Source organism: Lates calcarifer, linkage group LG18 (assembly GCF_001640805.2).
Source record: "Lates calcarifer isolate ASB-BC8 linkage group LG18, TLL_Latcal_v3, whole genome shotgun sequence".
NCBI lineage: Eukaryota > Metazoa > Chordata > Actinopteri > Centropomidae > Lates > Lates calcarifer.
In genome coordinates, this window is record NC_066850.1 from 5,099,182 (window position 1) to 5,123,590 (window position 24,409).

Below are 24,409 nucleotides of genomic sequence, written 5' to 3' on the forward strand. Positions count from 1 at the left end.
CAGTGGTGTTGCATTAACAGATCATCAGTCACCTCAATGAAGAGCAGAGAGAACATTCACTGCAAAATTGTCCCTGAGTGCTACTTTGTCCTCAAATAACATTTATTTTTCATATTCATAAACTCTCAATCCCACATGTTTTAAGTGGTTTAGCACTCAGATTAAACCCTAAGACTTTCTATTTGAGGAACTAAACTCTGCACTTTTTCTTTTTTGCTAATAATCTCTGATTCACCCACTTTGTGAACTATTTTGGTGACAAAGTCCGCGATTTTCAAGCCTTTGGTTTTGGCGCGAGGAGAGAGAAAAGCTCTGAAGAAGCCAAATCCTTTTAACAACAGCCTTCTTGTCTCCCCGCAGCTTATGCTGCTCCGAGAATTGGTCGGATTTATTATTTCACAAGGAGAGCCTCATCTTTTTTTGTAACGGATAAGGTGACCAGACTTAAAGACAAGCATCATGGGGATTAGTCGATAAGAATAATTAAATGTTCATATTTGTAATTTTCCTTCAAAAGAGCCCAAGAGAAGTTACTTTGCTTGTCAGTGTGAGGGATAAAGTGCTCTGAAGCCTGAAGAATGATATTTATAGCCCAACACAGAAATAATATATGTCCAAAATACCAAAATAGCCAATGGAAACAGGTGTTGAGACACATGAGAATGGGTTTGTTTGCTACTGGAGCGGGGCGGTGAAGAAGTGGGCCACGCTGGGGTTGTCACATAATGACTGAACATGTTTGATACACAGAAAGAAATAAAGGATTCTTTCACAGATCAGCAGCAGTGGAAAACAGGCTAAAAGGAAGCCAGTTTTTTTTTTTTTTTTTTTACTTTACACTGAGGCCATTGTCAGGGGTGTCAACACTCAGGGCAGATTTCTGTCCACTGACATAATCACTCGAGAACATTTGGGATTTAAATGAAGTAATGTTTTGCAGAACGTCCAGCGTTTCACAGTTTTCCTGGGACTACATGCGTCTGGATTGAAGTACCACCCGGTAATGCCACAAATCAAGACACAGTACACTAGGTGTTTTAAGTCAGGACCAGATGATTAATAGCACAGAAGTCATTGCACTACATAGGTACCTGCAACCCAAAAACACAGCTGTGCAACAAACTGTGAATTAATTGCACACTGAAGCTGAAATTTATTGAAATGTAAATGTAGTTTGGTCTTCTTATACAAACACATCCTCCCAGCCCTATGACTATCAGACAAAATGTTTACACTCTTCCTACTGTACTAATGCTGTCATGTCATTCTGATCATACATTTTATATTTATTCTATAGCTTATCATAACTGTTCTATACATTTTATATATGTGTAACTTTCAGCTTGATTATGAGAAGAAACCAATAAGAGTTTGGTCAGAAGTGGTTTTGAGGAATTGAGGAGTTGCACAGTTGTTCAAAAAACAAAAAGAGTTGTTCGTATTTTTCATTTATTTATTTTTTCTTAACATTGATAATAAGACTTCAGGACACAGAAAAACATGGTCCGGTACAAGCTCAGTCTTGTCAGAGCTGCCTGAAAGACATGAATAATATGAATAAGCAGCACATTATTTAGTGATTCCTGCCTGCTGTGTGAAGCAATAATCAAAATGACAAAGCGTCTAGTTTCAGCCGCCATACTGGTTTAAAAACAGACTTTTAGAAGATTAAAAACTTGATTCATTTTGGTTTTAGAGCCACCCATTGTTAATGAGCACAGCTGTAGGCATTTCTCACTCGTCAGGAGGCATCGCCTACAGCTGAGCTTAGTTTTAAAAAGCCTCAGTCTACTCCAGCACACAGTTCTCAGAGGGTGTTGTTGTGTGTCTGTCTTTTTGATTCTGGCTTTTAAAACTTATTCTTCATACATTTATGGCATTTTTGGAGTTATTTCAAAGCAAGTGCCTGTTTCCCTTTGGCACCACACCTTGGTCTTAGTTTCAAAGAACCCATGTTCCCCTTGAGCCCAGTTATTTTCTTGCCTTTGTTTTGTCCATGTTTGAGTTAATCCCTTTTCTTGGTCAAAGCACAGCTAATTAAAAACACCTAGCTTTGCCAGATAACAGGCAAGTCTGATATTCAGCCATCAGCTGGCAGTAACAAAGTAATCATTGTGGAGTTCAGGGAAGCGGTAGAGAAGCAGAGAAGATTTCTCCTTGAGAGAGGAGGCAGAATGGGGAGATCTTATGAAAGTGGGACAAAGGTGTTTTACTAGTCAGAGCGATCCTCCCAAGACAAAGCAGGCTTTCTCAAGGGTGAGTGGCCACATGTCTGCAAATATACCCACCTGAACTTGAGCTAGAAGCTGAAAGATGTGATCCGAGAGCAGAAATCTAAATGAGTTGAGATTGGAAGTGTCATTAGGGGCGCAACAACCACTTGGTGTAACACCCTTAAATGAAATGGGTGTATTTTACTCTGAAAGAAGGTATGAGTCCATAAAATGGAAGGAACATACTGTATATTTATTAGGCTATTTGATCGCAATGATACAGTGGACACTGTGTTTTCCAACCTTGGTCAGGAAACCTTCAAGATAAATCTGAGGAATCATGAGATGAACAAGAGGAAAGCAGAAAAACATGTTTAGTCGTATGCAGAGTCACAAGTAGGCATTTCTTTCATTTTAAGAAGTCGTGAGCCAAAAATTCGGAGAACATGAATCTTATCATGCATCTTATCTTCTGAACAGTGGTCTAATATTTACACAGTTGGCAGGAAATACCTTTCATATTCATGTTGAGTTCACCAGAACAATCCTGGCGCTAAAAGCAGTTTTGAAAAGTGTCCATCTTTGTCCAAGCCCGTATCCATTACAAAGACAAAAAACAAACAGTGACATTACTGGTGTTAGATGGGACATAAGGAAAAATCTTTCCGTGGTTCTTGAGTCTTTCGGTCAACCACAATTTAATTTGACGTGCCAGGGTTCTTCCTTTAGTTTCAGATGTCATGCGTGTCCTCGGGGTGATACAACTATCAAGTACTCTATTCATTGGAACTGATTTGGCTTTGGGTTTCAAGGTCAGTTGGAGGCGGAAAAAAATCTCATCAGACTGAAAGTTTTCTGTCTAACACAGAAAACTGGGAGTACATCTGAAATTTTACCTGACCAGGGAAGATCAATTCACTACTTGGAGAGTGAGGATGGGAGGCAGCCAAGGACTGAGCACTTGAGGGATTCCAGCAACGAAAACCATATAGACGCAGTCAGCCAGGTAGAAAGAGACCATATAGTTAAATTCTCAAATATCTCATGGTCTGCATCCGTGCCAAGGAGTAACTAGCGGGCTTGCTATGCCAAACACAGCAGACGGGTCAAGAGGGATGAGGACTGTGAATAAAATGAAGGCAGAATGAGGAGAGTGGAGTGCCTTTGAAATTCTGAGTGGTTCAGCGTCTGAGTGTGCTGACCTGACTTGTGACTGATTGGGGTCAAGGAGGTTGTGTTGTGACTGGTATGGAGAAAGCCGGTCAGAGAAAGCATATTTAAGAGTTTGAGAAAAGGATTAAAAGAGTGACTCGAGTCTGTTGGTCCTGACGACTGATGGGTAAAGAGTTCACTTGGTAAACAGCACACGGACACATGGACGTAGAAAATGGCGGAAGGTCAACAACACAAAATTTAAGAATGTGTCATGGAGGTGATGAGAGAAATATTGGGAAAATGAAGACTAATTTATTCCCAATCTTCTCAAAATAAGTACTGAAGAATTGATCTGCTAGCTAAAATAGCAGAAGACGACAGTCTGCACTAACCCTAACCATTGATGGTTTGCATAAATTATACATAAATCATAAGTTCTTAATACTAGGTTTAAACTAGTGATTTATTATATCAGTTGCACTATAGGAACAATACACGTCTTTGTTTCTTCACCAGCTAGCTACCATGTGAAGAAAGAAGTTGCCGTAGTGTCATGAGCATTAGCATAAGTTAGCATAAAAATTACAGTTTTTAAGGGGGAAAATATTTGAAAATTAACTGCTAATTCTTTGCACATGTAGGTAGGCAATGCCCTTTTGCTTTATTTATTTGTTTATTCATTAAATTATCTGTTTAATACATGATGAAATATGCTTGTGGTATTCAAGTTTAGCAGAGAGAGTAGAGAATATCTGAGCATGCTAACTTAGCTATTGTTATAAGGACATTTAGTGAGATAGTACTGGCATAATGTTTAAAATTTGCATCATTAAACAGCATTTTATCAAGTGTCTGCTCCAATGTGTTGACCATAATCTACATTAGGACAACAGTTGGAACAGATATTAGCAATATAATGTTTATCTGTTTAACTGGCTATGAAACATTTACACTAGGCAGTTACTAGGTATAAATACTAATCTCTACGTAAAAGCTCATTTCTATATGGGTGCAACTTGTTTTCATTTAGATTCAAGGCTACACAGGTGTTTTCACTTGCTCTGGCTGATTAGGAGTTGAGCGAGGATTCACTTAAAACTTCATGAACCAGTAGAATTATACTGGGTGAAAAATTTTTTCTTCCAACTAGGGCAAGCAACCTAACAGCAAAGTGAGAAAGATGTCCATCGAGCACAGTCTGTACACACTGGGAGGTGGTCTAATGAGGCAAAATGAAAACACCTGTGCAGGGACCTTAACAACTTGGATGGAAATCTGTTGTCTCTGTATCGAACTTGAGCCAAATTTCTAACTTGAATGCTTTATCTACCTAACAGAAGTGCAAATCTGTGTAAATAACAGCAGGGCTGCCCCATGCTTTAACTTTGTGATGGATAACCAACCTTTTGTTGTCTGTTGAATCATGGACATGACACTATCAGCAGCAGCCAGAGCGCTGTGTGCATCAGGTTTGACGACAGGCTTTAAATCCTCAAAGCATCTGTCAAACCTTGTCAGCGCTGCCTGCGAGAAAACATCAGTCACTCATGGCTTGATTGCCACAACATTCTAACCATATGTTGAGGATTAATTGCTGAGTGAAGTTCTAAATTGATATATATTCCTATACCTATAATAGCTGGAACAAATGACTGCCATTAAAATTAAAACTGGCTTGAAAAAGGAGCCATATCATGAGTTTTATTAAATTTATGAATCATGTAAAGACATTTGCTAATTGAGCAACAAAGAACAGATTAAAAACTAGAACCCGTGACTCAAATTTGTCAAAAGTTGAGGCCAAAAAAAAAAAAAAGCTCTCTTCAGTTTGACATCAGGAGCTGGGTAGCACTGAAATGACAGTTTACTGAAAAGCTGAAGGTCATCAGTGATTCTGCACGATCAGCACAACAGGCAGCTGTCATGATTAATGCTATCAGACATGAAGACACGAGCGCCGACTGGAATTTAAATAAGGACAAACACAGTCTCACAACAGCACTGTCAAAACCAAACATGTTGTATCTGTATCTGTGATACTATCCAAGGAGAGGAGACACTTACCAAAAAGACACTGAATATAACTCAGGAGTGGGAATATAAACATTCTACTTGAATTACACATTTGTTTCAGGACTTTTTTATCTCTGTCCAAAAACCTTCTCCATGTCCTTCTAACTCATGTTGTGCAGCGAAGCTTTTCTCAAACCCACAGACATGTGTTTAATTCTAGTGGAGATCACAACATTTCCAAAGATACCGATTATGTCAGCCTGTGTTTTTGGGGACAAGTGTGTGAAATGATGCGCGAGACATCCAGAATATTTCCACTTCATGGTGCAGTCATTAAAAAACATGGGTTTAAAGGGTTGAAAGCAAAGTAGGCCCCTCACATATTTACCATAAATAATTTAAAAGATGCAGATATGCAGTATCACATCAGTATGTTCTCAGAGATGGCAGAGATGTTACTTTTGACAAAAATACTGTAAACATGGTGCAAAATGTGTCACTTTAAATCCCTTGTCCACTCAAAAATAGATTGTCCATTACTTTATGATTTGTGAGGGATGATGCATGTGCAAAGTTTGACACCAGAATGTTTGTTTTCACATTCATATGCTGAAAGGGGGGAACGTTTTTCCATGCGCACCTCCTCGACCTCAGTTCAAAACCTGTTCGTACAACCAGGATTTTGTGACAGTTTGGAGGCAAATCACGGTCAAATATGCAACTTGGTGATGCACATATTCTACAATGAAACATATTTGCATATTCATAGATTATGAATATTTGAATGAGGGAGAAGTGTATTTTTTAACCAGTTTACTGACTTTTTCATTAAATTATTCAGAGCAGATGTATTTTTTATTTTATACTTTTTAATGTCCCACACAGTCAAGACTTAAAAGTACATGTTTTTACTTATGCCTGTTGCTTTTTCACTACAAGATCCTTGCAAGGACATTAATTTTTTTTCTTTTCTTTTGCTTGTTTCTACATGTGTGGCACTCAAAGAGGAAAAACACTTAAAACCTGTGATTAATAAAACCCATTATACCGACAAAGATGATTTTTTTGTTTGTTTATTAAAATTAGACCTGCACAAAGCTTTAAGACATTAAAAACTACATGTACACACATAAAACAATATAGATAGTACCACTGACACATATTCTCTCAACACACTTGTGAGATTATGAACGATTTTTATGTTTCTTTTCAATTATTCTCCCCAGGACACACGTCAAAACCTCAGTGTGGCAGCACCAGAGATGAGTGGGTCCATTTGCGTCGCCAGTGCATTGCAGCTTTAACCGGTCCATCATGCCTTGCGGTGTCCCAGTTCTGTTCCGATGTAATTTACAACAAGCTCTGTGATCCCCCCCCCCCTTCCTCCTCCTCCTCCTCCTCCTCCTCCAGCCTCACAGAGCGGCAGGTCAACAGGCAGAGCCGGGTACATGTTGAAAGCCCCGTGTCGGATGTCCGGTGACTGGATGGGACGCGTGTTTACATGCACACGGGCTGTAGAGGCGGGGATGTGCGCACACCGTTAACTCCGGGTGCAGGCGGCGGATCGGCTCGGAATAAACAGGGATCTCTCGTGTAACATGCAGCGGAAAGTGTCGGATTTTACACCAGAGAGAAACACTGAGGCTGCAGCAGCACAGGAGAGTTTGAAATGCACTAACACGCTGTGATCCGCGGTTGAAAAGAGGTATGTTGTTGGGTTGTTTTTCTTTTTTTGTGTGTTACACACAGGGCGGAATGCAGCCAGTCTGAGCTGTGGCTTGAATGCGTCAGTCAAGCCAACAATTTAAAAGCTGCTGCCATGAAAACAAGTTTGAAGGCTTTTTAAAAAAAAAAAAAAAAAAAAAAAACAAATCACTGTGAATTTCCTCTTATACCCTGTAAGACATGAAAGCAGACTGATCAGCTGTTGCTGCATAACTTTGTTTTGATTCCAGATTTATTCATGTTTTCCCATCATCCTCCTTTTTTACGTCTCAGAAAATGTTCTAATCTACTTTGGGTTCACATTTAACACAAGAGTACATCCTCAAATGGTGTGACACTGGACAGACTCTCTCCCACATGGTGACATGCCTGGTCCATGAGGCAGCAGGAAGTGAATGAGTGAGTGTGTGAGCTGTGTGGTCAGTGTGCGTGAGTCCTGCAGTGATGAATCTCTTAATAGAGTTGGGCTATAAGCGCTCACTCAGCAGCGGTTTTAATCAGAGTTCCTTCAACTGAGTCAAACAGCCACAGTGGGGTGAAGTAAAGGAGTCCTTGAAGCACACGTGTGGTGGAGGCAAGGGCAGCATTCATTCACAGGTGCTGGTGTGTTGTAGTAGGAAAACAAAGTGGACGAAAAGCAGTAAATTTCTTCACAGGATGATGGAACGTAAAAGGATTTTAACGAGTTTGTTTTAGATCACTCAGCAGTTTCTTCACTACAACTCTCATCACCTGAAATACATTCAGCCAGAGATTCTTCTGTTCTCTTATCTTACACAAGCAAAATCAGTTTAAAAGCTTTACCCCTCTTACAGCCGTTTAAAGAGCAATGCTTGACTGTTTTCATGATTTATTGATTGATTGATCAGCCATTATCAAGGTCTGAGGTGGTGTCATCAGGTGTCATCATCTTGTTTGGTCGGACCAAAGATCCAAACCCTCGTCTGTTTACCAAACTCTGCTCTCTTCTGACAGCGTGTTCCCCCCTCCCCTCGGTCATTCTCATAATCTAATTCATTCAGTTCACAGTGCATCGATTCAGCTTTGATTCATCCCATGTCGTCAATATTTGCATACAGATCTGTGTCAAGAGGAAAATTGTGATTTTCCTGATTTTCACAGTGCAAATCCAGTCCCCCCCCTCCCCCTGCTCCTCCCACCACCTCGTGGTCCACTAAGCTCCGAGTCTTACAGGGTTAAAGGCTTATTGCCCCCACCAAGCTGATTAGTTTTAACTTTTGAGACTGCAAGGTGGCAGTTCGATCACCCACCGTCAACATATGGCGATCTTTCCCAACACCGGTGGAAATATAATAAACATAATGCACATTTAATGCTTTTCCAGTAATTTGGATTAAAATGCAAATGTTGCATCCATGTAAAACGCCATGCAGCTTGTTTGTTCACCGGAAAATCTCACATTGTTTCTTGCAGAGTAGATGATTGGCAGCACCTGAGAGGAAAGCTGTTGTGCTCTGATTATTACCTGAAGCTTCTCACTGCGCCGTCTTTGGCTTGTGTTAAACCTGCAGCCACCTCACTCTCCTCAGCTGACAAAGTTGATGTGGAGGTAATCTCTAAAAGGCTCCTCCACACAGCTGAGTAGAAAACTGAAAGGAGGCTGGAGTGTTAAGCTTTCATTTTTATATATATATATCAGATTGCAGTGTGCTGGAGGAGCAGCTCGCTCAAAATCAGTCGTGAGTTCATTACTGCATTTGAGAGGGCCCCTGAGCTTCCACAGCACTCCATCAAGGAAAGGGACATGTTGTCCGAGGACAAGGGTCAAATCTTAATTTAATTTGCTTTTTATATTAGAAATACCTGCTGACATGAGCATTTCCTGCAGCTATTTTTAGCCTGGCTAGCGGCATGGCTCCAGGAGTGGCGATGTCAGTTGGATTGAAATTACATCTTTGGTCCCCAGTGGAGGAATCCTGTTGATTTAGTAACTATATTTTACAGTTTTTTTCTTTAATTTGATGTGGATTTAGTTAGCTCCAGTGAGAGATTAATTTACCCTTAAGAAGGTCAAGTAAAACCGTATGACTGCTCCAGTTGAAACTGGTGTTAACCTCCACCAGCAGATCAGCCACTCAATCCTGAGTTCGGGAAATCCAGTCGCAGTTACGCACCTCTGCGTCCTCTCAGACCCCACATTCACAGGGGTGAGGGTGTGTGTGTGGGGGGACGAAGATGGAAGTGACAGGAGAGCACGGGCTGCTTCTTAATTGTCAGCGATTGTTTGGCTTACTTTCCCAGACCGTGCCCTCCAATCAATCCAGTCATCTGTGCGAGGCCTTGGACAAAGCCGGAGCTGTGTCGCCATGGTGAGGGATTGTTTGCATCCAGTCATGCCGCTAGCCATGTGGGCTCACACACACACACACACACACACACACACACACACACACACACACACTACAGCATGCTCTTTTGTTTGTGCACCACATCTTTCAGTGGACCCCCTCCTGCTGCCACTGTTAAAAACTGACCTGTGGTTGCGTCATCCTCTGTTGTTGTCACTGCTTATTAGACTGACATTAGTGCATTTTTAAAGATACGCAATAATATACTGCTTGTATCTGACATTTAGCAACAAATTTGCAGGTTTAATTGGATATTCTGTTTGTTGACAGGCTGCTGCAGAGATGAGCGAGGGTCAGGGGTTCAAACCTAATCAATGAGTTTGTTAAAGTTTAATTTAGCAATGGACTCAGAGCACTGAGCTGAGCAAGACAGGAAATGAACTCTGTGGGTGTTTTGCATTTAAACCCAGACATGTAGTTAGTGTGGCATTAGAGGCTTTCCCTTATATTTCACTTAAATCTTGATATCCTTGTATGTTCTTAATGCTCAGTTTAGAGGATATTAAAGAAGCTTTCAGTGGCATTTTCGTGTCTCATGAACTACTATCCATGTTTGAGGAAACACAAATAAACACGGACTTGCCACACTGTGTCCCCTCCCTAACTCTGCCTTTCTGTGGCATCCTGAGAATGAAACTTCAGGGGAGGCAGACTGAAGTCACCACTAAGTTTAGCTCAACGGTTCACAGCCCAGACGACAGAGTTTTTTGTGTCTGAAACCTAAATGGCTGCGGCAGAAGTTGTTGATTCATACAGATAGCAGCAACCTTTTCTCTTCACTGCAGAGACTCTGTTCATCAATCCTCTGTTTGTCTTTCTGTTGCTCTTTCTTTTGGAACATGTCAACTTGCTGTTGAAAATTGAAAATAAATACAATAAATACACAGTGAAGTAAGTTTTTATTTATATAACACAAAATCACCAGAGAAGTAAGCTGAAGGCACTTTTCATACAGGGCAGGTTTACACTGTAGTCTTTAAATTATAATATTTACAGAGAGAGACCAAACAACAGATGTACTTTGAGCTAGATGCTAACATTAGCATGCTAACATGGTCACAGTAACAATGCTAACTTGCTGGTGTTAATTAGGTATATAGAGCTGAAGTGAAACCAGAATTTTTTTTCCTGAGGACAGAAAACCTCATTCAAAACCTCAATGACATTTGTAAAATTGATAATAAGTAATAATCCAGTGGCTTTTTTGATATCCCCAGGTATTAGCGAGCTAAACATCAAAGTCCATGAGCTCAAACAGGTTTTTTTTATGACTAGAAAATATAAATAATCACCTACGAAGAGAGTGTAAGTGGGTTTTATTGATATGGGAGCTGCTGAATGCTGAATGATATGTTTTATTGTGACAGTAAGACTTCAGCTCTCTGTTTACCATGTTCACCGTCATTAACCACCATCAGTGTAGCCTGTTAGCATGCTAACTAACACAAAATACCTCATTGGATGGGACTATCATTAGTCTTGCTGGTATCTGGTTGTAAATCAAACTTCTGGCACCAAGACAAAAGTCAAGGGACATTAATCTCTGCACAAATATACAGACATTCAAATTTAAGGCTAAAAAAAGGTTAATTCCACCTGAATCTAACCTATAGTGATTTTAGTCTGTCTCCATGCTGAAGGAGGAGGCCTCTCCTGCAATAAAAGACCAACTCTACTGTCCTGGGCTCTGTGAATAGATTACTACGTTAAGTAGGAATGTGGAGAATTGAGTCTGTCTGTTTATTAAACTGTGACTAATGGAAAAGGAAATTCCAGCAGCTTCAGCCACCTTTCCCACAGGTTTGAGGTTAGAAATGTAAAGCTCAGTGAACGGAGCCTGGCACTAAATGTGGAGGTTTAAAGTGAAGCAGAGCCAAAATAGAAGCGCACATGTTAATTTGTGTGTGCTCACCATGTAGCCTGTATGATTTATTTATTCACACTGTGGCAGTGGTTGTGTGTGTGTGGGGGGGGGGCTTCAAAGTAACTGTAATTTAGATCAAAGACGTTTGAGCAAGTAGAAATGGTATGATGAAAATGTAGGACAATAACAGCAACGGCTGGGGAGAGAGTGGCAGAGGCATCCCAGTGATTCAAGTGTTGGAAGTTATTAGTGGAGTAAAGAAAATCAAAGATCGTTTCCACAAGGAAACAGACTTCGGTGGCTGTGTTGTTTGAGCTGCTCAGCAAGGAATTCAATTAGTTTGAGGCTGATGAGTCTGAAGTCAGTGTGGCGTTAAACTCGAGTCGCAGCTTCTATATCCTGTTCGCTACTGCTTACATACAAGATTTTGATTCTCTCCTGTGGAGAGCACCTCTGTCGTTATGAAAAGGATCAAAGCCTATGAACCTATAGATCTACTCAGCTCCGCTGCACAACCTCCGAACATCTGCTCCCACGCAGCTGCCTGCTCCTATGGCTCTGTGCTTTTATCAGAGGCAGCATCCAGCAAACACCTCCAAGCATATGTTGTGATGTTTGTGTCATGGGGCAGTGGGAGCAAGTGAGTCAAGGAAGGAAAATTACTGTAGATTCAACAAAACAACAAGAGTTGTTGGTGCGGTCAGTCTCGACCTGATGTCTCTTTCTATACGTGTTCTTTCCGCACGTCTGCACTTGCAGCTGGAGAAAGTGTCTCCGAGGACTTGAATCATCTTTTTAATTAAATATAACAGTTACCTTAGTGGAAGAGGTGACTTGTAGTCTGGAAAAGACACTTAATGGAGTCTTATGTGGAAACCTGCTCTAACAGACTCATGTCTCTTAGAAACATTTGTCATTTTTAACATTTTTATAAAAGTAATTTCACCTTAAATCATCAGCAAAAGCACAAATCTCTTCTGCAAGTGAATTGTTGACTCACTACTTGAACTCGCTCTGTTTTGATGATAGGTTTACGATAATTGCATCACATAGGAGTGAATGACTTAAGTACTCGCTACACATCAACACAAGATGTAGTTTCACAAGCTTGTGTCAACTGGCTCTCAGAAACCTCAGTGTGATCTGGATTTCGCTCGTCATTGAATAAACATTGTATTACAACATTTTGACCACAGCTGTGAAAATGGAAGGCGTCATCACATCATCTGTTAGGAGTACTGTGTGTTATGAAACCGTGTCGCAGACCTGTTGTCAACGAGCTGTTAAAAAAAAACTCCAAGTGAAGTTTTTAGAAAATAGTTTCTCTCGAGATGTGTTGATGAGAGAATCTTTTTAATGTCTGATTCTTTTTGCAGTTTTATCAGAAACCTACACAGTATTTTCACCTTGTAAACTTGGAAGTACATGTTTGTGGATATATACTTGTTTACACTGCTTCGTCAGACCTCCTACTCTTCTTTCCATGCACCGTGTTTGCTTTGTTCATCCATCTGTCCCTCTACTGTGATTTCTTTTCTGTCTTTTCACCATCTCCCCCTCTATTCCCTGTCCCACTGAGCTGTATTCATGGTAGCAGTCTCATTTACTGGGCTGTAACTGGCGTCTGGGTTCAGATGCATCCTGCAGTATCTGTCTACAGTTACAAATCATCCCACCCCCCCTCTCAGCCAAATGCAGGCCTCGCCCTTACCAGATGCCTTCAGTACAGAGGGGTGTGCAGTGCAATGCAGTCTCAGTAGGGAAAAGGCCCTCGAGGGGGAATCGGTAGTTAAATTGCAGGAGAGACGGGAGTCCCGTTCCAGCTGCGATGAAGATGGAAGGCGGCTAAATTGTTAAGGGAGGCCTCAAGCAATATGAAGAGTCAAGGATCAGAGCAGAGCTGATGGCCCAGTCAGGAAAAAGGAGGGCTGCTGCCCGGTAGGGTTGCAAAACTCTGAGCATTAGGCACCTGCTCCTGAACTGCTCTGTTGCTCCGGACTGCTGTCGTGGCCTTGCCAGGTTCGTAATGACTGCCTCGCTGCTGAGGTGCTTGTGTCAGCAGTTTGAAATGGCTCCCATTCTGCGTGCATGCGTTCGCTCTAAGCTTTCCGGCACTGACACCAGCAAATGAAAAATATATTGAATGAGGCCTGTTAGACTGTTACAGTTGGTGCACCACAAGTGTTGTCGCTGCAGCAATTTATCAGCAGGAAACTGCTTCAAAAGAACAAGTGTTGTAAGTTTGGTTTACAGGGAGCTGGTGTACACAAGCATGTGGTGTGTGTTTGGTTGATATTTATATCAAATCTTAGCTAATTCTTGCTCTGTAGTGGTTGTGAAGTCATTTGGGAACAGGAGCTGATCAGTATCATATCAACATTTTGATTGGTGTTGTATTTGTGACAGTACAATCATATTGTGCTATTGTTTCACAAAACTCTGTTGTCCACATTGGTGATTCCAAGCAAATTGTAATTAAATCTTGAGTTTGAGTCTTTAGACTTAATAATTTCAACGTAAGTCTAATATTCACTATCAATTTATCTCTGGTTTGGTCTCCACCAGCTGCTGAGGGAAATATTTGACTCTTTAACTGCTAAAAAAAAATCCACAATTTCCACTAAGCTAGTTGCTAACTTGCTGTTTAGTGCTGGATGGATAGCATACAGTGGGTTTTTAGAGCTTTTTAAATGAAAACAGCTGACTGCTGCAGCTGGGAGCTGAAAGTCATGAGAATGAGCCAAAACAATACAGTTACAAGGCCACACAATCAAAACAATGAGCTGAAAGATGCTAAAACGCAGAGTTTGCTGATAATTCCCTGTGGGTTGACTCTACGACCAACACCCTTCACGTTGTACTTGTTATTTGATCCCTTCTTAATATAAAAAACTAATTAATGCAGGTTCAAGGTTTCTGTTTTACAAGAATATTTTAACAGTGTTTTTTCCCCCCCCTTAGGATGGACAATGACTCATTATTAGCACCCCCTTGTGGTGTGGAGGAATGAGGGCCTCTGGATGAAGGCCATGGAGCTGAAAGTGTGGGTGGACGGAGTGCAGCGCATCGTGTGCGGGGTCACAGAGTTCACCACATGCCAGGAAGTGGTCATTGCTTTGGCACAAGCCATTGGTAAGCTCAAAACTATGTGTTATTGGTTACTCGATGGGGAATTCACAGCCCAATATAAATACACATAAAAGTCTTGGAGAATTCACAAAACAAACCAGTAACATGACAAAGACCACCACCACAGAAGAGTGGATTTAACACAGTGAGATCTGGGTTTCATGCTGAAAACTTGAAGCGGCGTTAATGATATTTTGTCCTACAAAAGTCCCTGCGGGGATATTCTGTGATGTGGGCTGCGTCCAATATTGGCCAGGCAGGTTGTCAGACGCACTGGAGATGATAAATTGCATGAAAATGAAAAGCGGCTTGAGGGCACAAAGAGAGATTCACCATAAATGAGCTGCACGAAACAAGATGAGTCATGCTGCAGACTTTGCTTTATTGACGTGTTCTGTTCAATTGCAAAGAAATAAGTTGACACTCTGCTTCTGTCATCTGCATGGATTGTGTTTTACAGAAAAGCTTTGTGAATCCAAAACCACAAGAATACGAGACAAGACTGTGTTTAAAACAGACACTTGATTTCTTCCTAAAGCCAGTGATAGATTTTTCTCAGAGTTGAAACATGTGCGTCTTTCACAGTGACAGTGTAGCAGGAGTTACGGCGTTCACTGTCCTTTGTGTTCCCTGTGCCTTTTGTCCAGGCCAGGGCACTTTGAAGTGAATGGCTGCGGTGATGAATGTGCCTCTTTTACAAGGACCCTTACTGTGCAAGATGAGGGTGAGGGTGCAATGGGCAGTGTTTAGTTCTTATCTATATGTGTACAGACAAGAATGCAGGCGAGCGCACACACACACACACACACATAAAGCCGTGAACCATTGAACTGAGTCCTTTTCCCAACACAGTTACTGTTTGAGTTGAATTTTCCCACTGTAAAGTTCTTTCACTAAACACACTGCTTAAGTTCTTTGAATCTGCCAATGGTGCACGAGCGTGGGAGAGTTGTAAGAGAATTGAATGAATGAGTTTTCTCTGTTTTGAGCCTCTTCATTGTGACACACACTTTACTTTTCTTTAATGTGAGTAATTTCTACTTTCTTCTTCATTTGTCTGTAACATTACAGTTTTGGTTTTATCCTTGACATTTATTGACAAGTCAATCAGTTATATTTTAACAGCCAGAAATCTGGTGTTGTCTGCATAACAAGGAAAGTGAATGTTGTGTTTCCAACTATTGTGTTTAAGGGGACCAAGAATAGATCCTTGGGGAACACCACAGGTCAGAAAGAGCTCCAAGGACACAGATAAAGTGTCAAGAAAAGTTAAACTAAAAAAGTCTCCTCGATGAGTTCAGTTTCAGTGCAGCAGAGACACTGGATTAAATGTTTTTATCCAAGCCAACTTTGTCTTTCCTGTTATTGACTGCAGTACCTTCACTTAGGTGATCTGCAAACACTGAGTATCGATCTCTCCTAAATTTAACATCCGTTTACCTCACTGCATCGATCTCATTGGAATAGTTTTTTATGTGAACTAACAAGAGGCCAGGGGTTGCTGCAACACTAAACTGATACCCTGGCCACTTCATAAAGTTAACATTGGTGTTTTGGTATACATTGGTATATATAATCTGTGGATTGCTAATTTTCATTCGTAAGTGATTAATTTAGAGTATTCCACTCTCTGTTAATCCTAAAATTGAAACTTAGGGTTGTGATAATGCACTCAGCTCACAAAACAATACAAGACAATACAAGATTGGAAAACCATTTTAAGAAAACTTAAATGACAAAATGCAAAAACATGCAGGTGCATTTTGAAATGACTATATATGAGTTTCTAACTTTTAACTGAAGCTGTGTGCACTCCTTTCCACAAATGGAACATAAAAAATAACAGTATAAATAACAAAAATAATTAAAACTACATTTTTAAATGCAAACCATAATGAAAGTAATACTCAAGGGCAAACAGAGACTGGCCAAAGTTTTCTTCAAGCATGATAAAGAGCTAAGAGATGGCCTCAACGAGATCTCGTCATTCTCCTGTTAAGACTTAAACTGTGGTTTGAATATCCAGTGTCAGGATCGTGTGTCTTCAAGAGGATAAACCTTTGCACGTGTAAGTCAGCAGGAGATCAAGTGGAAAAGGCAACTTGCAGTATGTAAGATATTAGGACCTTCTTCAGAACTTGAACAGTGATGCTACAAGATCAAAGGACAGAACAGGGGTTAGCGTCCTCTGAAGTGCACTTATAAACAGACTCAAAATGAGTTGGCAAGCCAGATGACAGTGTACAGGAAGGAGTCTGGAGAATATCATGTGGCTGTGAAGGAGCAACATTAAAGCCCCAGAATGCTTGGCTTCGCTCACTCTCTTTCTGTTTATCTTGGGAATATTAAATATTCTGCCATTTCTTTCAATTTGCCCAGGACGCACTGGCAGATACACTTTGATAGAGAAATGGCGGGAGACAGAACGTCACCTGGCTCCGCACGAAAACCCTGTGGTGTCCCTCAACAAGTGGGGTCAGTACGCCAGCGACGTGCAGCTCATCCTCCAGCGAACCGGCCCGTCCGTTAGCGAGCGGCCGACCTCTGACGGGCAGGCTCGCGTCCCAGAGCGTGGCTTCTACCGGCAGAGCCTCCCACCTCTGGCCAAGCTCCGCCCGTCAGGGACAGACCGCTCGCTCAAACGAAGGGAACCCAAGCGCAAGTCGCTGACCTTCACTGGAGGGGCCAAAGGTCTGCGGGAGATATTCGGGAAAAGCAGAGATGCTGAAGGTAGAGTGTTGAGTTAGTGTGTTTATGTGTTTTTTTGTCCAGTGTGTCCATGTTTACCAGTGTCAGTGACAGTTTCTTTGCCATCTCACCTACCTACCCATCCATCCTCCATCCAGCCAAACAGGCCCAGCAGCGCAGTGTGAGCCTGAACCTGAGCAGAGTTGGTGGTGGAGTGGCATCTGTACCTGGGAGCCCAGCCAGAGAGCTAAGCCGTTTGGTGCAGCTGCAGAGGGACAAACTCCAGGCCCTGGAGAGCCGTCTGCTGGGCTGTGAAGCCGAGCTGGGAGAATGGGAGGAGGCCGGCGTCGAGGCCAATGAAGTGAGGAAAACTGCTAGTGTTTCATACAGAAAAAGCAGTCATGTCTTTACATCTATTTGGCTTTAGAGTTTCCAAATTGAATCTTTAATATTTTTTTTCATCAATAGGGAGAAAATCTGGAGGAGGAACTGCTGCTTTTAGAGCAGCAGGTGAGGAGGAATGATGCCGAGATGGAGGAGGAGGAATTCTGGCAGAACGAGCTGCAGATCGAGCAGGAGAGCGAGCGGCAGCTCCGGCAACAGCTAGCCGAACTGCAGAGCCGCGTACGCGACTGCGAGGCCAAGCTCTCGGAGAGCTTAGCACGCATACAGGTGAGCCATGTGTCTTCAAAAACATGGTTAAAGTGAAAAGATTTTCTGCTGCATAAAAAACTTAAGGACTACTTCACGCCACTTTTGCCATATTATTTATCATTTATCACATCATGTATTCTCGTGTAGAACATGGAGACAGGCCTGGAGCAGGAGCGTCTACAGCAGGAGGCCGAGCTCAACCAGAAGGTCAACGAGGAGGAGGTAGAATTCAGTCTAGCCCAGTTTCCAAAACACTCTTCAGTAACATGCAAATAAAGAGGACGGTCGTCTGTTGAGCTGCTGAGAACTCACAGTCCCTCTCAATTTAAGTTGTCCTTCACACAATCAGTGACTTTAATCAGTGAAATCTCTTCCAAACAGAGGATTCAGTGCAACACAGAGAAGAAATGTGTAATCCACTCGTCTGGTTATAAACAAAGGAAGTAATAGGAGATTTCCCCTGTGTATAGCTACAGAGTTTTCTTAAACATGGACAAATTTTGACATGAATACAACTTGAAACATGGCATCGTTTTTCACAGAAAAGTCATTTAAATTCTGAACACATTGAAGCATAAAAGAATCCTCCTACATGTTTTACAATGAGGATTAAGTTACTTTAGTTGCCCGTCTCCTCTGAAAAGTGGAGTTGAGCTCTGGCTTTCGCTCTTCACTCCTTTCCACTCTGGATTTCAGGTGCAAGCCCAGCTGGAGAAAGTGAGGGCTGAGCTGGAAATGCAGAGCCAACAAACGGCACGGCTGGAGAGCAGCTGCAGGGCATTGGAACGCTCACTTGGCCAGTCAGGCAAGAGATTACAGGTCAGCTCGGATTCGACTTTTTAGTATTTTTATTTTGGTTTTTTGGTTTCTTTTTCTAACACCATAACCTCAAGATTGTCTGGAATTTGAGGCACCTTTTGGCAGTTTGTTTGGAGGATGCTGAGGAAGTTAGATTTCAGAAAATGTTTTTAAAAATGCTAATTAAAAAGTTGGATAAGTTCAGCGCTGCAGCTGTGTGTGTATATATATATATATATATATGTGTGTGTGTGTGTGTGTGTGTGTGTGTGTGTGTGAAAATTCAGTCCCCAGCAACCAGGTGGAACCATAGAAATCTAAGCTCATTAAGTTGTGGGCAGCGAAGCGAAGTTTAATCTCTTGCTTGCAGGGATGTGCGGCGGATCCTTGGCTACATGCATCCTAGTATGAGTTGAAGTGCTCTATGTACAGGCGAGGTCCAGTAGGGTGTGGGAAGTGTGAGGTAATGAGAAGGGAGAGGGAGGAGGGGAGGTGGGGGGAGTGTTACAGCATTCTTCGCCTGATTAGAGAGGGGCCTGAGTAAGTACACAATCCCCTGCCTGCAGTTGCGTAACCATCTGGGAGCGAACTCTTCTCTTTAGCTGCCTCAGCTGGGTTATGACTTCTGGAGAGATCCTGAGCAGAGAATGATCCCTCACTGATTTTCACATTAAATCCTCCACAGATAAAGTTGACTGAATGTAGAGGAAGATGCAAATCAGGGCTCAGGAGTTGAAGTCATGTGTGCTCCTGCACCAGCGTCTATAAAAAAATTACCATTTGAAAGATGGTCGAGTGTTTTATTTTGTCGTTGTTGTGTTGTTGTTTTTTTTCCTGGCACAGGAAAAGGAACAGGAGCTGGAGCAGCTGACAAAAGAGCTAAGACAGGTCAACCTGCAGCAGTTCATTCAGCAGACTGGTACCAAGGTCACAGTGCTGCCCGCTCTACCTACAGGAGAGAACAACAACGGCACGTACACAAACACACACACACACACACATATATATAAACCCAAGTACACACCAGCAGAGACTCCATGACTTGCCACATTACCATCACCTTGTTATTAAGTTCAATTTCATGGCCAACCTCATTCTGGCTGAGCCACTCTACACAAATGTTTTTAAATGTGTGTGGACACAGTGCCCCCTTGTGGTCGACCTCCGAATCGCAGGTTAGGTTACAGACTTGCAGCTGGTGAGGCAGCTTAAGGCTGTAACCCTATTACATGGAACAAATCAGCAGCAGCCCCTGAAATGCTGTAAGAGTTTCACAGCAAGTGAAAAAGAAAATCCTCCATTTTCATTCTGAAAGGAAAAATCCCTCAGAATTGTTTTTGTCACGTACTAAACTTTCCTACTTCTCACCAGCTACAGTTTGATATGTTTGCACTGGAAAACAAACATGGAAAAAATGTATAAAAGCGGAGTCTTAAATCACAAGAATAACATGTCTGATTCTTCTAATGAAAGGTGTCCATCCTGCTTTATCAACAGCAAGTCAATTTTGTGTTTGGTTTTTGTTCCAGAAGCGGAGTGTGGTTCTCTGACGAGACGTGGATCCTCGCGTCTCTTACCCAGCGACCTCCGCGCTCTGCAGACCGCCGTCTCCTCCAGCCTCAACCCAGAGGGCATCTACGTTTGACCCAGAAGATGTAGCCTGATGTTTATAGGGACTACTACAGACTGCTAGTGCTCTGGGAACATCCAAACTGTGGAGGATGTTTGGAGAAAAAACATGATGGAGGATCAGTGGGGTATTATAATGGACAAGTTTGATCTGTTTTGCATCTTTTTTGCACTGCCTCCTCTTCCATCTTACCAGGACTGCCACTCAAACTGATGTCAATATCCATTAGCAAACAAACATTCAGTCTATTTTCTGTGCTCTAATGGATGAGTGAAGATTTAAAAAAAAAAAAAAAAAAAACAAGCCAGCAGATGTATTCTTGTCAAAATAAGGAGGCTTGAGGCAAACAGTGTGGATCAACTTTATTTTTATTTTCTAAACCATGAACAGGAGAGGGTTTCAGGATGCAGAGTTCAATGCATAGACAAAAATATAATTCACGCACGAGCATGCACGCCACACCTGTGCTATAACCACAGCCATATCTGATTGCCTTACTCTGGTGTTTAAAGACCAGGCATCAATAAATCTAATGTTAGAAACAAACTCAAGGTAGCTACTGAAGACTATGCGCCATATAAATTTATTATTGGCACCAATTCAGGTGATTCCTTGTCACGGTGACTGATGTCAGAAAAACTCAACAATGGCTCAATCCTGTTTTTTCCACATGAATCTGAACTTTTATATTGATTTGAACAGGAAATTTGTCTCATATTTCCTGTGGAAAAATCTCTACCCATCAAATGAAACACATTATATTAAAGGAATAGAGGTGATAAAATGGGGCCATGAAGTCATATCATCAACTGTTTGACATTTTTGGTGAAACAGATTGGCTCCAGTTTGGCTTATTTTGGGTCTGCATTGTGCGACAGCCATTAATCTCCTCTTTGTTTTTCTTTCTCCAAAAACTCTGAATGAAGCAATGAGCGATGACAGAGGCCTTTGAGCCTGCAGTTAAAATCCAGCCTGAAAAAAAAAAAAAAAAGAATTGCCAACAATGAACTTTGTGCTCAGTTTCACCACTGGGTGGTGGCAAAACATACATTATTTATCCAGCTGAAAGTTAACTGTGTGAAAGTTGGTCCTGCCCTCAGCTGATTATCTTTGTTCATTTTCATATTGTTTAATAACAAAGCCTCAGCACTTTAGCTTTCAGTGTATTTACCTGAGGTGCCACTTATGATACTGGCCAAGTGTTTGACATGTTTCACTGTGTTTGTTAAGCAGGGACACACACACACACACACACACATATTCGGTAATAAAACAAGCAGTATTCATTTGTTCCATCTGATTTATAACATTTTACTGAACTAAAGATGTCTCATATGAACCAAAGCTAGTCTGATAAAACATAATAGTTAGATGAATGTACTTTTTTTTAAACATGTATGCAGCTTATTCCGATGAAGTTTACCAACGTGAATAACTCTGCAAATTGTAAATGTGTACAAAATATTTGCAGGTTTAAAAAAAACAAAAAACAAATATATATGTATATCAATAGTGACATGCACATAAATGCCCAAAGTAGGGCTTAAGTTTCACACTTGCAACTTAAATGTGTGTGTGCATGTGTAACTTCAGTGCCATACACAGCGTGGGAACTTTGAGTTTCACATCCAGTTTTCAGTTTTGAACCCATACTCACCTGTTTATCATTTGTGCACAAGTACAGTCTTTTCTATCCATTCACAAACTTGAATTTCTCATGCAGGTTTTTTCCAGTGATACAACCACAGGCTTTGAAATTATTTCTGGTCATTTCCCAAGCTCAGAGTCTGACTGACCTTTACACGAGCACATGAGCAGAAGCTCGTATTTGTTATGTGAATGGACAATAACAGAGTGAATTCCTCCCTCCGGTGTGAAGGATCTTGCTTTGTTGTTTGCTCTGCAGTGCAAAGGAAACTGGAGGAATTCACATCTCAACTTGGCAAACTCTCTTTTGAATAAAATGGCATGCCTTACTAAAAAAAACTGTAAATAATCAGTCTATGGACTAGTAGATTGAAGTCTGATTATGCTAGAATGGTAGAGAGGTTAGATTATAATGCTGCCATTCAATAGGCAGCTCTGTGTGCATGCAACAGTGTGTGATTGGTATATTTGGACTCTGGTGGCTACCAAGGATGTGAAAATTCATCTGAGATTCAGTTAGTTTTTGGTTTGTTTTGTTCCTTTTTGTCTCGTTGACATTTTCACTGATGGAGATATGAGCTTAGTTAAAGAGCAGGCAGGCAGTTCAGTGTATACTAGCAGAAAAATGTACATTATTCTCTTACCTTCTTGTTTAATTTGAGCAAAAATAACATTTATGGATGTAGTGGAGATCCATGTTGCTTTGAGACATGGCAATAAGTCTGCTGGCTATGTCTTTGTTTAGACGCATTGCCAACAATTGGCTTCTCGTATGCCATCAGTGGTGCTTTTCAATAAAAGTGCATATACAAATGAGATGATGGAGCCATTATGGAGACAGCCATCAAGCGGTTTTTGAAGACTATTTTAGAAACGTCGCGGCTCAGGGATATTTCAAGACACAGAATTACCCAGACAAAAATGGGCAGGAAGTAATTAGGGATAAAAGCTGTTCACGGTGCCTTGCGCCATTTGACAAGTTAAATCGTGTATTTGCTCTTGTGGAGACTTGAGCAGCTATTTGACGAGTTTAACATGTAGCAGACATAACACAACAGATGTAAGTGACATAATGATTGGGCAACCGAAGAAGACGTAGCTTTAATTTGAAAAGCAAAGCCTGTTAGGTCATGATTTATGTCGCAGTTAGTCCTAATTTGTCTTATGTATGATGACACAGGAGAGGAACAAACTGGGGCTAGCTGGAGCCATTGGATTTGCAGTGTAATACTGTTCCTTGAAACACCCCTCAAAGTGTTTACATGCATACAACGCTTCACTGTAAACATGCTGTGCTCGGTGAACTGTGCTTGGCCGTTATCACTAACTTGCATTAACTCAACTCATTCAGACAAGTATATTATGAATTTTTGTACTGTTAACTTACAAATTCATTATTTTCTAGCTTTTGGTTTCTTTCTTTGGGTTATAATTCAGTCGCTATGTATGAAAGACATGAAATCTAATTCAATAATGTAAAATATATAAATAAATGAAAAAAATATATTTAAAAAACATGCAGAAATGACATATGAATAAACCGCTATACAGTGCTGAATGCTGTGCTATTTATTTATTTATTTGTTGAATTATTTATTATTGCATTTCATACCCAGACACATATGGTACTGCTTCACATGCCCAAAGCTAAATTTGTCAAACCGCTAGCTAAGTCCTACCACCCTTACTGTTGCTACTTTTCAAACTTTGTTCTTGTACATGATAATGCAGTTTACAATAATAATAACAAGCCACAAGAGACACAAAACAGTGGGTGCTTATTTTCAAACAGAGCGACACAGAAGCTTATCTCATTTAGCCTAATGAAAACTAGCTAATCAACAGCAGCTAACTGGCTCAGCAAGCTAATGTTAGCTTTGTGAGTTGGTTTAAAATGCCGTCTCTGGCCGACTTCCAGTGTTTCCAGCTGACTTGTTTTAAAATATGAACCTTATAAAGGACCCTAATATGCACCTGATTACATACATGAGATCTAAAAGACTGAAGCTAAAGCTCCCAAGCAAAAACACCAGCTAGCCTCGAGTTAATGACACCTGCTAGGATAACTGATAATTATGATAATAGTAGCCAGGCTCACACACAATGAGGAAATAGTGTGTTTACTCCAAAAAACATAGCGTGAGTTATCACTAGCATTGGATATAACACTGGGTCAATGGTTGGAAGTTGTAAGATAGCTGGACTTTTACAGCTTACATAACAGCAGACAAACTGTAATCCACTCTTTGCACTTTTGTTGTTGTATTTTTGGGCTTGGAGAGGGTGAAAAAAGAAACTACCATTCAAACTGTGTGAAGCATCGCTCTACTATTGCTTCAACGTGGAAGAAATGCAAAGCTTGGCATGGCCGCTGTGCCTATCACAGTTGGAGCATCACTGATCGGGGAAGGGGTTTAAGCAAGTGGTCAATTACCAAAATGTGCAATGAACTCCGAGGGCCCCACACCCTGGGGCAGTTGCCTCTGTAATCCAGCCTCAGGAAGAGAAGAAATTGGAGAGAACA

At 41.2% G+C, this 24,409-nt stretch overlaps 1 protein-coding gene across 4 annotated transcripts; it reads left to right on the forward strand.

Annotated features, from left to right (window-relative positions):
* The first annotated feature begins 840 nt into the window (after positions 1 to 840).
* On the forward strand, positions 841 to 23,443 carry rassf8b (Ras association domain family member 8b). Of its 4 annotated transcripts, XM_051077620.1 has the most exons (12): positions 841 to 1,000; positions 6,608 to 7,086; positions 9,369 to 9,436; positions 13,028 to 13,358; positions 14,301 to 14,471; positions 16,848 to 17,198; positions 17,315 to 17,517; positions 17,625 to 17,828; positions 17,958 to 18,032; positions 18,507 to 18,629; positions 19,452 to 19,578; positions 20,138 to 23,443. In XM_051077620.1, exons 5-12 carry the CDS (start codon positions 14,360 to 14,362, stop codon positions 20,251 to 20,253), a joined length of 1,311 nt encoding a protein of 436 aa, XP_050933577.1. In that variant the 5' UTR covers positions 841 to 1,000; positions 6,608 to 7,086; positions 9,369 to 9,436; positions 13,028 to 13,358; positions 14,301 to 14,359; the 3' UTR covers positions 20,254 to 23,443. The 4 variants fall into 4 exon arrangements, with proteins under 4 accessions (XP_050933577.1, XP_018542500.1, XP_018542501.1 ...); XM_018686984.2 differs by lacking the exon at positions 13,028 to 13,358; XM_018686985.2 differs by lacking the exon at positions 9,369 to 9,436.
* Positions 23,444 to 24,409: the final 966 nt, after the last annotated feature.

What these genes read in the sequence shown, in the direction of transcription:
- rassf8b (XM_051077620.1), top strand. Translation starts at nt 14,360, where the DNA reads ATGAAGGCCATGGAGCTGAAAGTGTGGGTGGACGGAGTGCAGCGCATC. An exon ending in TGCTTTGGCACAAGCCATTG is followed by an intron (nt 14,472 to 16,847) that starts GTAAGCTCAAAA and finishes CAATTTGCCCAG; the next exon opens with GACGCACTGGCAGATACACT. An exon ending in AGAAGGTCAACGAGGAGGAG is followed by an intron (nt 18,033 to 18,506) that starts GTAGAATTCAGT and finishes TCTGGATTTCAG; the next exon opens with GTGCAAGCCCAGCTGGAGAA.